Raw genomic sequence first — 13,106 nt, forward strand, 5'->3', positions numbered from 1 at the left:
GGAACAGGTGGCAGCTCTCAATGTTCAGGTACTGTTGATGATTGGTGGGTCTGATGTGGACTGAGGTGTGGATGGAGCCATATGGGAGGAGGAGACTGACATTAAGAAGGTGGCACAGTGGGTGGATGGGGGAGGTGTTGAGGTTGTGGAGGAATGAGGATAAGGTGTCCTGACCTTTGGTCAAGATAATAAAGATGTCATCAATAAACCTGAACCAGAGCAGGGGTTTGCATTTTTGGGAGGCTAGGAATGTTTTCTTTGTATGTATTGTATTGTATGTTAACCAGGGACCTAGAAACGATGGAGAGGCTCAGTCCCCACCGCAGACGCAGTGGTCTACAACCACACGATGACTACCACTTCATCCCTCCGCCAACCCACACCAAGCCCAGGGTTATTGTGCGGTTCGGAGCCCGGTGGATCCCTCCCAGGGAACGTCTCACACCAGACGAGTGTAACCCCTATGATTATGTGGTAGAGTAATGGTGGCGTACATATACATGGAGAACTTGTTTGTGCAGCAATCACCGATATAGTGTAACTGAGGTGGAATAAGGGGAACCAGCCCGAATTTGTCGAGGCAGATGGAAAACTGCCTAAAAACCATCCACAGACTGGCCAGTTCACTGGACCTAGACACAAATCGCCGGACAGATTTGTGCCGGGGACCAGGTGCTGCTTCCCGTCCAGAAAGCCGTGCGTTAGACCACATGGCCAACCAGGAGGACTCATGTTTCCTTTAGGTGGCCCATAAAGAGGTTTGCCTAGGAGGATGCCATGCTGGTGCCCAGGGCTGTACTACAAATTTGTGTGTTACTGTACTCATTTTGTGGGCATGATAATAATTATGATGATGATAATGTTGATAATATTAATTGTAATATGGTATTATGTACTTACCTTTCTGGTAGTCATTGTGAACTTCAAATGTCTGAACACCTGTATACTCAGCCTTTCCTCCAACATAAACACCTTCTTGCCTATCCACAACCAAAAGCTGATGGCCACTGAACTTGAAACTTTCATTGTATCTTAAACCTTCTCCATCATCAAGTATCAAAATAGAAACTGATCCATAACGAGTCACCTGGGAAATTTTTGGAAGAAACAATTTATTATCCATGTGATATATCTAAGGAATAAAAAAAATTGTCTAAGACAATACAGAGCACATAATAGCACATACTACATCACAATACAACATGATAACAGACAGCAGAAATAATTGTTTTAGATTATGGAGGAGAAAGTTCCATATCACTGCATTACAAGCATTAAATGAATGCCTTAGCAGACACTAATGTTTCCTGAGTGTGGAAGTATGTCTCTTCTGTTTGCATATCAAGAAAAAAGAAAGCACTACATACATATGAGTGATCATGTACTTTTGACCTGTCAGGGAATATTTTTATTGCATCTAACCAGTGCATTTGTGGGGTTATTGTGAAAATGCTATTAACATGCAACATTTTAGTTTTGGGGAGCACATGGATGTTGTGTGGTGTTCATGCCACATTCCTGCCTGCATTTATTGCATTTTTGTTGCTGTGTTTTAACACACATATAGGAAGATTTTGGTACAGGAGGCTAACAACTAGGTAGGATCATAAGGCAGATTCATCAAACAATGCACCAGATGGTCAACTAGCATTAGAACAGCCAAGTAACCAAGAGCCATAATGCATTGGAACAAAGAGGGACAGTGGAGATTCACCAAGAATGCTGGGCACTAATAAGCAAATCTTTTATTATTTATATTTACTGTTTAAATATTAATATACAGTTTCCACTGTGCTGATGACATTGCTCGCACTGAGAACTTAAAAATAGTAATTTCAATATCACTCAATTTAAATATCATTCAATTCATCAGGAAATGCTAATTACAAATGTTCATTACTGTCAGTGCTTGCTGATAGAAAGGATGAACGAATTACAAGTGCACCCTGAAAGGGCATGTATCATGCTGTTGAGATAGCTCACTAGGCAGTCTACAATAATTTTTTGAGGTGGCAACACACGAACTACTGTGTGAAGTGCAATTGATAAAGTTACCTCAGAAAACATATTTTTGTGATCTCATGTTGATTTTAAAATTGTGTGAAGCATTTTTGTGACTTTGCAGTGATTGATAACAAATGATTACTGAATAGGAATCTTGTTATGAACACTAATGATAGATTGGCTCTACAAATTGTTTTACTAATTTTGCAGTTGGTGAAATAAACAAAGTTAGTTTTATCCTAACATTTAATGATTCTTATCATGCTTGGCATTTAAATCTAGCCAATTGTCACATTATTATGCATTGTTTATTGCACAAGCATTAAAGTATGCAACCAACAGAGAAGAAACCAATTGCAGCCACATCTATGAGATGCAATGTAAGCAAGATGGCTACAAGTCAGTTACAAGAAATACGGGATGGACGTACTAGACTTTCATCTGTAAATTACATGTAGCATCACTGTGTGTCCCCATGTACATATTATGGCAGAAAATATTTTGAACATTCATTCCCCTGGCTGCCGTGATAGTGTTACAGTTGCATGAAGTGTCTAACTGAGAAAAATAAGTTTTAAAGTACTGGTTATTCCACTGAACAGGGTAGTTAGAAAGTATTCCTTTTAAGTAAACTTATAGTTACTATGAGAACAACACTTAATTTTTTAAGATACACATAATGACTGGTGTGACAAAGCTTCTGTAACACAATTCATTTGTGAAGTATGGTGGTACCCCAAAGTAGTGATGCACTGTAGCATAAATTTACCCTAGAAGGAACATTTCATTCTTGATGGATACATTAATAATTTTTAAAATTTTTTGTTGTCCAGTACAATCATATAAAACTTCAAAATGAATTTGCAAGTTTTTGCTGTCAAAGATTATCTTCAGATCACAAGTGTTATAAGTAGTTCACTGAAAAGAACATTGACGAAACTGCACTATCAACACAGACACAGTGGTCTTCTCAGTATGTTTCCAAGTGAACTATTGCTAACTCTTAGGATCTGAAGACGACCAGTGACAGCCAAAACAGGTAATTTCCTTTAGGAATTTTATGTGGTTGCACTCAACAATTAACCATTTTGAAAATAAATTTATTTGCCAAAAACAGGCTTTGAAGAAGGTATTTCTGTAACTTATAGGAATACAGGAATGGTCCATGTTGAAGGCATTGCACCATACAGATTCTATCATAATGGTACTGTATTTTGTCTAAACTACTGAATACTAAGTCAATGTCACTTCAGTGTCAACAGATCACATGTTATTCTAGTGCAGGTACAACAGAGGTTCCTACAGGCTCAGTTCTGTACAGTACTAGATGTCTGATGTAATCATATCAGTACTGAGTTATAAATTACTCCTAGGAATCATGCAGTCAATGTCACTGATATTACAAGGACTCCAGACTTCATCAGTGTACCAAGGTGTTGCACATATTTACAAATGCTATTACTACTAATACCCAACAGAAAATCCAGGATGGAATATGACAACATTATGAAACATATAGTTGCTACTCAACATATAGAGAAGACGCTGAGACACAGATAAGCACAGAAAAGAGACTGTAAAAAAGTAAGTTTTGAGCCAACACGGCTTTCATTGGAAATAGACAACACGCACACACACACACACACACACACACACACACACACACACACACACACATGCAAACACAACTCACACACATGACTACAGTCTTTAGCTGCTGAGACCAGTGAGCTGTATCTCCCTGAGTGTCTATTAGTTTGTTGTCTATTTATGATGAAGGCTTTTTTGGCCAAAAGCTTACATTCTGACAGTCTTTTTGTTGTACTTATCTGCAACTTGGTACAACTACTATTATTAAGACATCATTTGCTGGCCAAGATCAGACAAATTGCATTACAGCTTAGTGATCATATATTAAAACCATTACTAAAACTATGATAATGGACAACAAGCTCTAAACAACATAGATATCTATAAATGGCACTTTATAGTCATTGAAAGTTTCCAGTTTGTGGTATCACACTGAAAGGTCTCATGTTGACCAGCCTACAATTCGACCTGTAGAAAAAAATTCATTTACAGGATATAGTGGCAGTTGCTTGAGCACAAGCAGCAATCTAGCCCTGAAGGTTTTCAGTGGCAATGTCTGAACATCTGGTGGTAGGTGGTTGAACATCTTCATGGCTGGTGTGGGAAAACTGTCCAGTGTCTTACTTTGGTGACAGCTTGGAATATCAATGACAGCCTTATTTTGTGTGACATAGTTGTGAATCTCTTGCCTCATGCAAAAGAATGCCTGATTTTCTTTCTTATAGACAAGATAGTTGGAAACATACTGTCATTATTCCCAACTGCTCGAAAATGGGTCTACAGTAGCAAAATTTCTTACTAGAAAATATTATTCTTACAGCCTTCTTTTGTAGGAGCAATATGTTTTTACTTCCAGTACAGTTTCTCCACGGCTGCAGTCAATAAATGATGTGGCTGTGGCACAGTGCATAATATATTGTGATTAAGTACTGATACGTTATCATACATTTGACCTTCCTGAGGAGATAAATTACTATTTATTATGAGTTGTGATTCCCTGGAGTTTGACAGTATCAGTACCCATAGTCATTAATGTTGTAGAGAGCCCTGCAGTACATTGTGTTCAAGTGCTATTTGATGAGACATCACCCCATGGATACAAACACTCTGTCACGTTCTCTGTCTATTAGGTAAAGTGACAGAGTCTCAAAAACAAGACCCTCCATACCATAAAATTTTAATTTTTCCAACAGTATCTTATGAGAGATGCAATTGAATGCCTTGATTATGTCACAAAGAATTAAAGCCATGCAGTTCTTTTCATTAAACGCTTCCATTATTTTTGTTGTTAAACGAAGCATTGCATTAAATGTAAATTTCCCTCTTCTAAACCGGTGTTGATTGTCCAGGAAGATGTTGTTGTCTTTCAAATAACATATAACAGTTGGTTCTTCATTATAGTTTCAATCACTTTTGCTAGTATAGATGTTATGGAAGTTGGGGTGTAGGTGGATGGACTGTTAGGATGACCTTTTTTATACACTGGTACTGTCTTTGCTAGTTTTAAGAACTTTGGAAAAGTACCAACCTTAACACATTGGTTGATGATGGCTGTCAAAGGTTCAGCAATATCAGATACAGTATCCTTGAGAACAGCACATGAGATGCCATTTATATTCGTGCTAACACAGCGCTCAAAACATTTCACGATTTTCACAATGTCCTCTGAAAGCACTTCCTTGCATTTTATCAGGGTGCAACCATTGCTAATGCTTATATTGCTTGTAATATCAATTTCTAAATCTGCTACATTAGCTACATTATTCCCAACAACATAAATAAAATATTTTAAAAAAAATCATCAGGTCTGCACACATTTAATGGGGCAGTGGGCCTTTTTCTGTGTTCATTAACCAGTTCCTAGGCCACTTTGCATGGATTGTGGCCTTCAGAAATGAACTTAACAATATATGGCTTCTAGCATATTCCTTCCTATAGCTTCTTTTAGCTTTCAGATAACAACAATGAAACATATATTTGGTCCTGGCATCTGTTGCTTTTTTAATTCGGTCATTTAGCAGCAGAACAATACACTTCATATTTTTTTCAGCTTGGAGTGCATCGCACCTGTGTCTCTGCCTATTTTGCTTTTATTTTTTAGTTTATCTACATGATTCTTTATGGTTACTGTTGGGAAACAATTGTCAAAATTTATTTTGAGCAGCTGGAAAATACATTAAAAAGCATCACTTGGTACCCGTCATAAAACTTCAGACTGCCAATCAATACTGGCAAGGACATTTCTGAAGATGTGTATTCCTTCCTCCATTGTAATTCTTTTACTGACAGGTATAGCCAGAACACCATGCACTGAGTTTTCTATGATGGCTCCTTTGCCTATTTTGGTGGACAACTAATGCATCATGATCTGCTGTCTATGGATCCAAGAGACTTATTCTGTAGTCCCAGGTGCTTAGGTTCGTGATGACAGCGTCAAGGCAAACCTCTCCTCTTGTTGGCTCATGGTAAGCTACATATGTCCCACAAATACTCATCCAGTACTTGAATGCTTTTTGCTGCCTTCTCCCAAATGGATGTTGAGGACATCAAACAACATAATTTTTGAATTCATACACATCAGGCAGCACAAATAGCTGTCTGTCTTGGTAAGAAAATTATCAAAGTCTCCACCAGGAGCATGGTACATGGACATGACAACAATATTTACATCACACAGTTCTAATGTAGTCAACTCTGAATCCAGCTCAACACACAACTTTTTAGGTGAAGTTCCCGACACTAAGACTGTTGTTTGCATAAACAGATACTGCACCATAAGTAGCCATTTTACAATACCATACGCTTACCACAAGTAGCTGTTTTACGATACCATGCACTTATCATTTCTAGATAGTCTATACGTCTATAACAATCACCCTCCTGCTCAACTAGACATTGTTCACTAAGGCACACAGTGATGCATTGGATTTGAATTGGTCTACAAAGATGGCTCAATTGTTCAGTTTTGTCCTGATACATTGGACACTTGCAACAACAACAACAGGCTCATTTTCTTCTGGAATAATTACTAAATAGGAGAGCTGTACTTTGTCTTGAATAAAAAATGCTTTATATCTACATTTCAGGTCACACAAAAGGCTCCATTAATTAATACTTGAGTTCTCAGTCTACATTTAGTTTAAAACTGCAATTAAATCCATTCATGGTTAGTTCCCCAACTACAAAGTTTTTGTAGTCTTGGAAACACTCTATCAAGAAAGCAGTTCATTTTCAGCTGTTGTGCCACTTTTTTGCTCTGGCCAAATAGAACCACATCTTCCTATTTCCACAAAACATGTTCACTCCTTTACCAGCACATGGATAAGCAAAGCATGTTTTTATCAGCATACCATTACATTATGTGCCAGCACAATTTACTCTTCAGTAGATACCCTGGAGAGACATGTCCATTGAATATAAGTTATTGTAACAGCTTAACAGACAGTGATAGGGAAGTATATATGGTGTAAAATATTGAGCTGAAGGGTTGAGGGCAGCCCTTGTTACATTTAGTGTGTTTCCACCACTCCACTGCTCAACATTATGTGTGCCCAACAAGTATGAAGCAGCCTTTGATGAAGCTATCTGGAAATATACAAGCATGAAATTTATGGAAGAGTTTATGAAAGTATACACTGCAATTGAGATATCAATGAAGAATGTGGAGAGAAAACTGCACTGGATGAACACTTCCAAGTTGTTGAAGTTTAATACTGCATCATTATCTGATGTTCTGCTTCCTTTTTGAAGCGGTTTTGGGTGCTTGGTAAAACTGATATGGCAATTTGTTTGTAAGATGATGCTGTACACACAAACTTCTGAGTACTGAAATATTTTATTTCATTACAAGCTATATAAGAAATGGATTATAAATAAATATCTCTGCTTGTTTTATGTTATCATGCACTACATTTCATAATTTCAAATATCAACAATACCATATTCAAAATTGAAGTTCTCACTAAATTCAGCAAGAAGGACTTTTCAAGATATAAACTTCACATTGCTTGCATCAATAACATAAGCATTTTAAATAAAATAAATTCATTTGATGTATTTAAAAATTAAAAAGTTCTTTTTCATTGTTATTCAAATTACTTAATCTCTCACATGTTACCTACTAACTCACTACAGTGGTACTATTTTCTTGTCCATACGTTTCCATTTACTGTTGAGATTGACATATCAAAAGGCTGAGATACAGTGTTCAATGTTATCCTATTCATGAATTTTGCATTGTATTATGTATTTTCAACACCAGACATGATCTAGTTACTGTAGCTGATGTGTCTGTCTGCCTATACAAGGAGCCTCAGATCTCCTGTACAGACTCTTTTTCTCAGCAAACAGAGGGTCCAGTCATGCTCTTCAGGCATATGACTGAGAAGTACTCTTGCAGTGCCTGTAAACTGCTGGAAAACTGAGAAAATGAACTCAATCTCAGACCTTCAAGTAGGAAAAATTAGTTATCAAGACATAGAGTGGTATGTTTGACTACAATTCACTGTTTTTTTCATAAGCAGAAACATGATGGCTGGAGCTAAGACTTCAAAGTTATTATCCTATTCATGAATTTTGCATTGTATTATGTATTTTCAACACAGTGTCCACAGGATTTTCTTTATTACTTCCCATGCCTCATTTTAACAATTTCCATACACTATTAGTGGTATTATCTCACTCTTCCTGACAATAATAAGCTATCTTTCTCCACTATCTTACAGTGACAGTGCTTATTTATTACTGATCCCTCCAACCAAAACCAACACTGAAACTTTCTTCTCCTAGTTCATAACATCTTCCAACCATAAGCAATCCCTCCCCCCCCTTTCCCCCTCCTCCTCCTCCCCCCCCCCCCCCCCCCCCCCTCTGCCAAACCTTCCTGTGATAACATTCCAGCAGTTACTTACTTACCTCCAACTTGGCCACACCTTCCTTGCCCATGTCATTTCCCAAGAACACAAACCTCTCAATGGAAGAAAGAACAGCCACACACAGGCAAACCCTTATTAAATGTTTGTCCCTGCTGACAAAGACTCTCTGCAGATAAAGGCTCTATCACTGTTGTGATGAAACAGCTATTATCTGACACAATGCATCTATCAATGATCTCAGTTCTCCAACTGCAAGCTCTGCCTTAGTGATTCCCCCAACCTTCCCCCACAGAAGTCCACCATAACTTCCAATCGCTATTTGAATACTTAACCCATCCAGAGTCTTCCTCCTCATCTCAACAATCCTCGCAGACCCACCTGCTACATACTTCCAAAAATTTACAACCCTAAAACTTCTGGATACTCCATCATTGTCCGTTACTGTACTCCCACTAAAAAATCTCCACTTTTACCAACCAGTACCTCAAAACCACTGTCAATGGTCCAGTCTCTTATTTTAAAGATATGAACCACTTCTTTTACCAACTCCCAACCATCCCCACTCCATTATCACCTGATATCCTACTCATCACTGTTGATACCACCTCCTCAGCACTAAATTCCCTGTACTCATGGGCTTGCTGTGGCAGTCTGTCTCGTGGGTCATATAGCCACATGGACACTCACATAGCACCCTTCTATACCAGTGACATTATGGGTCATCTGGAAAACCCTCCCTTGTCTTCCAAAGCCCTTTTCTGGTTCAGGATCAATGACAACATCTTCATGACCTGGACCCAGGGCCAAGACATACTATCCTCACACCTCCACAGCCTCTACCTTCTCTTCCATTCAGCTCACCTGGTCTTCTTCCATTCACCACACCTGTGTCGCCTTCCTGGACACAGTTTCATCCATACTTCTGTCCATATCAAGCCCTCTAATCGACAGTAGCTGCATTTTGACAGCTGTCATCTCTGTCACACCAAAGAGTTGCTCCACATAATCTGGCCACCAGTGCACAGCACAGTTGCCTGACGTGAATTCCCTTGTGCACTATGCCAAAGGTCTCAATAATGCCTTTACACAGAATTACTGTCCCCCAAACCTAGTCCACAAGCAGATTTCCCACACCATATTCTCACACATTACTGCTTCTCCCACCATATCAATGAACCAGCAATGCCCCACACCCAAAATAATCCTGGACTGGAGCAACTGAACCACGTCCTTTGCCATGGCTTTTACTTCCTATCATGGTGCATGTTTATGAGAGGCATCCTTCTCACAATCCTTCCTAAAATTGTATTCCCCTCCTCACATAACACCCTGCCCCCTCCTTATGCCAAACCCATTCTCAACCCCTTGCCCATCCTGTGTAAGACCTAGGTGCAAAATATGTACAATTCACCCAGCCAGCACATCCTACTCCAGTCAGGTCAGAGGCTAATTGTACTCCAGCAGAGACTGGACCACCTGTGAAACCATCCATGTTATATACCATCTCTGCTGCAATTTCTGCCTGGTATCTTATGTGAGCATGACTACAGACCAACTGTCCACCTGAATGAACAGTAACCACCATATGCAGCTAAGAGCAGAGTTTGGAGCACAGCAATATGGAAGCTCCTCATATGTTATGTTTTCCACTGCCACAAATATTAATGTTTTTCCTTCTTTCTTCAAGACAGCTGCACACATACTATGCAGTATGTACACAAATGTATGAATATCAAGAGCTCAGATGGAAACCCAGTTCTAAGCAAAGAAGGGAAAGCAGAAAGGTGGAAGTAGTATATAGAGGGTCTATACAAGGGCGATGTACTTGAGGACAATATTACGGAAATGGAAGAGGATGTAGACGAAGATGAAATGGGAGATATGATACTGCGTGAAGAGTTCGACAGAGCACTGAAAGACCTGAGTCAAAACAAGGCCCCGGGAGTAGACAACATTCCATTAGAACTACTGACAGCCTTGGGAGAGCCAGTCATGACAAAACTCTACCAGTTGGTGAGCAAGATGTATGAGACAGGCGAAATACCCTCAGACTTCAAGATGAATCCCAAAGAAAACAGGTGTTGACAGATGTGAAAATTACCGAACTATCAGTTTAATAAGTCACAGCTGCAAATTACTAACATGAATTCTTTATAGACGAATGGAAAAACTGGTAGAAGTCGACCTCGGGTAAGGTCAGTTTGGATTCTGTAGAAACGTTGGAACACGGGAGGCAATACTAACCTTACGACTTATCTTAGTAGAAAGATTAAGAAAAGGCAAACCTACGTTTCTAGCATTTGTAGACTTAGAGAAAGCTTTTGACAATGTTAACTGGAATACTCTCTTTCAAATTCTAAGGGTGGCAGGGGTAAAATACAGGGAGCGGAAGGCTATTTACAATTTGTACAGAAACCAGTTGGCAGTTATAAGAGTCGAGGGGCATGAAAGGGAAGCAGTGGTTGGGAAGGGAGTGAGACATTGTTGTAGCCTCTCCCCGATGTTATTCAATCTGTATATTCAGCAAGCAGTAAAGGAAACAAAAGAACAATTCGGAGTATGTATTAAAATTCATGGAGAAGAAATAAAAACTTTGAGGTCCGCCGATGACATTGTAATTCTGTCAGAGACAGCAAAGGACTTGGAAGAGCAGTTGAACGGAATGGACAGTGTCTTGAAAGGAGGATTGAAGATGAACACAAACAAAAGCAAAACGAGGATAATGGAATTTAGTCAAATTAAATTGGGTGATGCTGAGGAAATGAGATTCGGAAATGAGACACTTAAAGTAGTAAATGACTTTTGCTATTTGGGGAGCAAAATAACTGATGATGGTCGAAATAGAGAGGATATAAAATGTAGACTGCCAATGGCAAGGAAAGTGTTTCTGAGGAATTTGTTAACATCGAGTATAGATTTAAGTATCAGGAAGTCGTAACGGAAAGTATTTGTATGGAGTGTAGCCATGTATAAAAGTGAAACATGGACAATAAATAGTTTAAAGAAGAAGAGAATAGAAACTTTTGAAATGTGGTGCTACAGAATAATGCTGAAGATTAGATGGGTAAATCACGTAACTAATGAGGAGGTATTGAATAGAATAGGGGAGAAGAGGCGTTTGTGGCACAACTTCACAAGAAGAAAGGACCGGCTGGTAGGGCATGTTTTGAGGCATCAAGGGGTCACAAATTTAGCATTGGAGGGCAGCGTGGAGGGTAAATGTCGTATAGGGAGACCAAGAAATGGATACATTAAGCAGATTCAGAAGGATGTAGGTTGCAGTAAGTACTGGGAGATGAAGAAGCTTGCACAGGATAAAATAGCATGGAGAGCTGCATCAAACCAGTCTCAGGTCTGAAGACCACAACAACAAACAACACGATTGTCCCTGAGGGCTAGATACACATAGTTTCAATTAAATTTATAGTTAAGTTAATTATTTTTATCTTCTTGATTCAAATGGTACAATTATTCTCACTAGAGACTCAGTTAATTAAAAGTTATAACTAACTGAAATTCTGACTGTGGAAAGTAATGGGAAAAAACTTTGAGCTAATCAATAGAATACAGATTGTTGTTTTCATTCATTTGAAAATAGAAACCAACAACTATTAATTAGGTCATGGTGTGACTGCATAACCGTAAGTAGTACAGTACAGTTTACTGACTTGCACAAGACTGCCAGATGGAAGTGGTACATAGCAATGTAAGGAGCATTAGCCCAACAGAGGCTGCTGGCTATGGCTCAAGCAGTTGGGGTGGAGGCCTGGAGCATTTGAACAGCACACTACTCAATTGTGTGATATGCACACAGTAGTGGTGGCAGAGGTTTGTTCCCAGTCAGAAGCTGATACAGCGTGGAAACAGCCTCTCTGTCTAATGTGACAGCATGATCAGTAGGAAAAGTCCTCGTGGGATCAGCTTTAACTTTTGCAACTCATGCTTGTAGTTGTACTAAACATTTGCAAGGTTAGTTACACAAAGTTTCAATTAAATGTATAGTTCACTTAATTATTTTTATCTTTCTGATTCAAATGGTATAATTAATCTCACTGGAGGCTCAGTTAATTAAAAGTTATAGCTAACTGAAATTCTGACTCTAGTAAGTAATGGGAGAAGCTTTAGGGTTATGGATGGAATACAGAGTGTTCTTTTCCAAAAACACCAAATGAATGTAGTGTAATAATTACAAGTCAGTTATCAGTCAGTATAGCTCCACACATGAATGAACTTAACTCACACTGCTACAGTGAATTCTGAATCAAGAAGCTCCACAGATATTCACACAGAACTAAGTGGATCCCATGCTTTTCCATCCATGGCCAAGCACGTTTAGGTCCCTGTGTTGCAGTCAGACTTTCTGATTACTCAGCTATAGAGGAAGGTCTTTTACAAACACACTGTTATAGAAACATTGAAGCATTTTAGTATATCTACTGGATAACAGTAGTTAGAAGAAATCTGTTCTAAATTATCATGCTCTACTGTTATTATTTTATGCTATTCAACATTCAGCTGGGTTTTATGTCATAGCAGCTTCTTAACTTTATCAGATGTCATGAAGTTTCGTGAGTTGTTAGTATGAGAGCATGTAAAACTTATCACCAAATAATAGTATATTACTGTGTAATTGGAATA

The 13,106-nt window shown here is 38.7% G+C and overlaps 1 protein-coding gene across 1 annotated transcript in view; it reads right to left on the bottom strand.

Annotated features, from left to right (window-relative positions):
* LOC126273342 (neural-cadherin-like) overlaps positions 1-13,106 on the bottom strand; it is a 597,074-nt gene that overhangs the window by 98,921 nt on the left and 485,047 nt on the right. Inside the window, exon 21 of the mRNA XM_049976888.1 lies at positions 901-1,087. Within this exon, the coding sequence (XP_049832845.1) occupies positions 901-1,087 (187 nt within the window). The remainder of the gene's footprint in view (positions 1-900; positions 1,088-13,106) is intronic.

The sequence above is a fragment of the Schistocerca gregaria genome, chromosome 5 (assembly GCF_023897955.1).
Source record: "Schistocerca gregaria isolate iqSchGreg1 chromosome 5, iqSchGreg1.2, whole genome shotgun sequence".
Taxonomy (NCBI): Eukaryota; Metazoa; Arthropoda; class Insecta; order Orthoptera; family Acrididae; genus Schistocerca; species Schistocerca gregaria.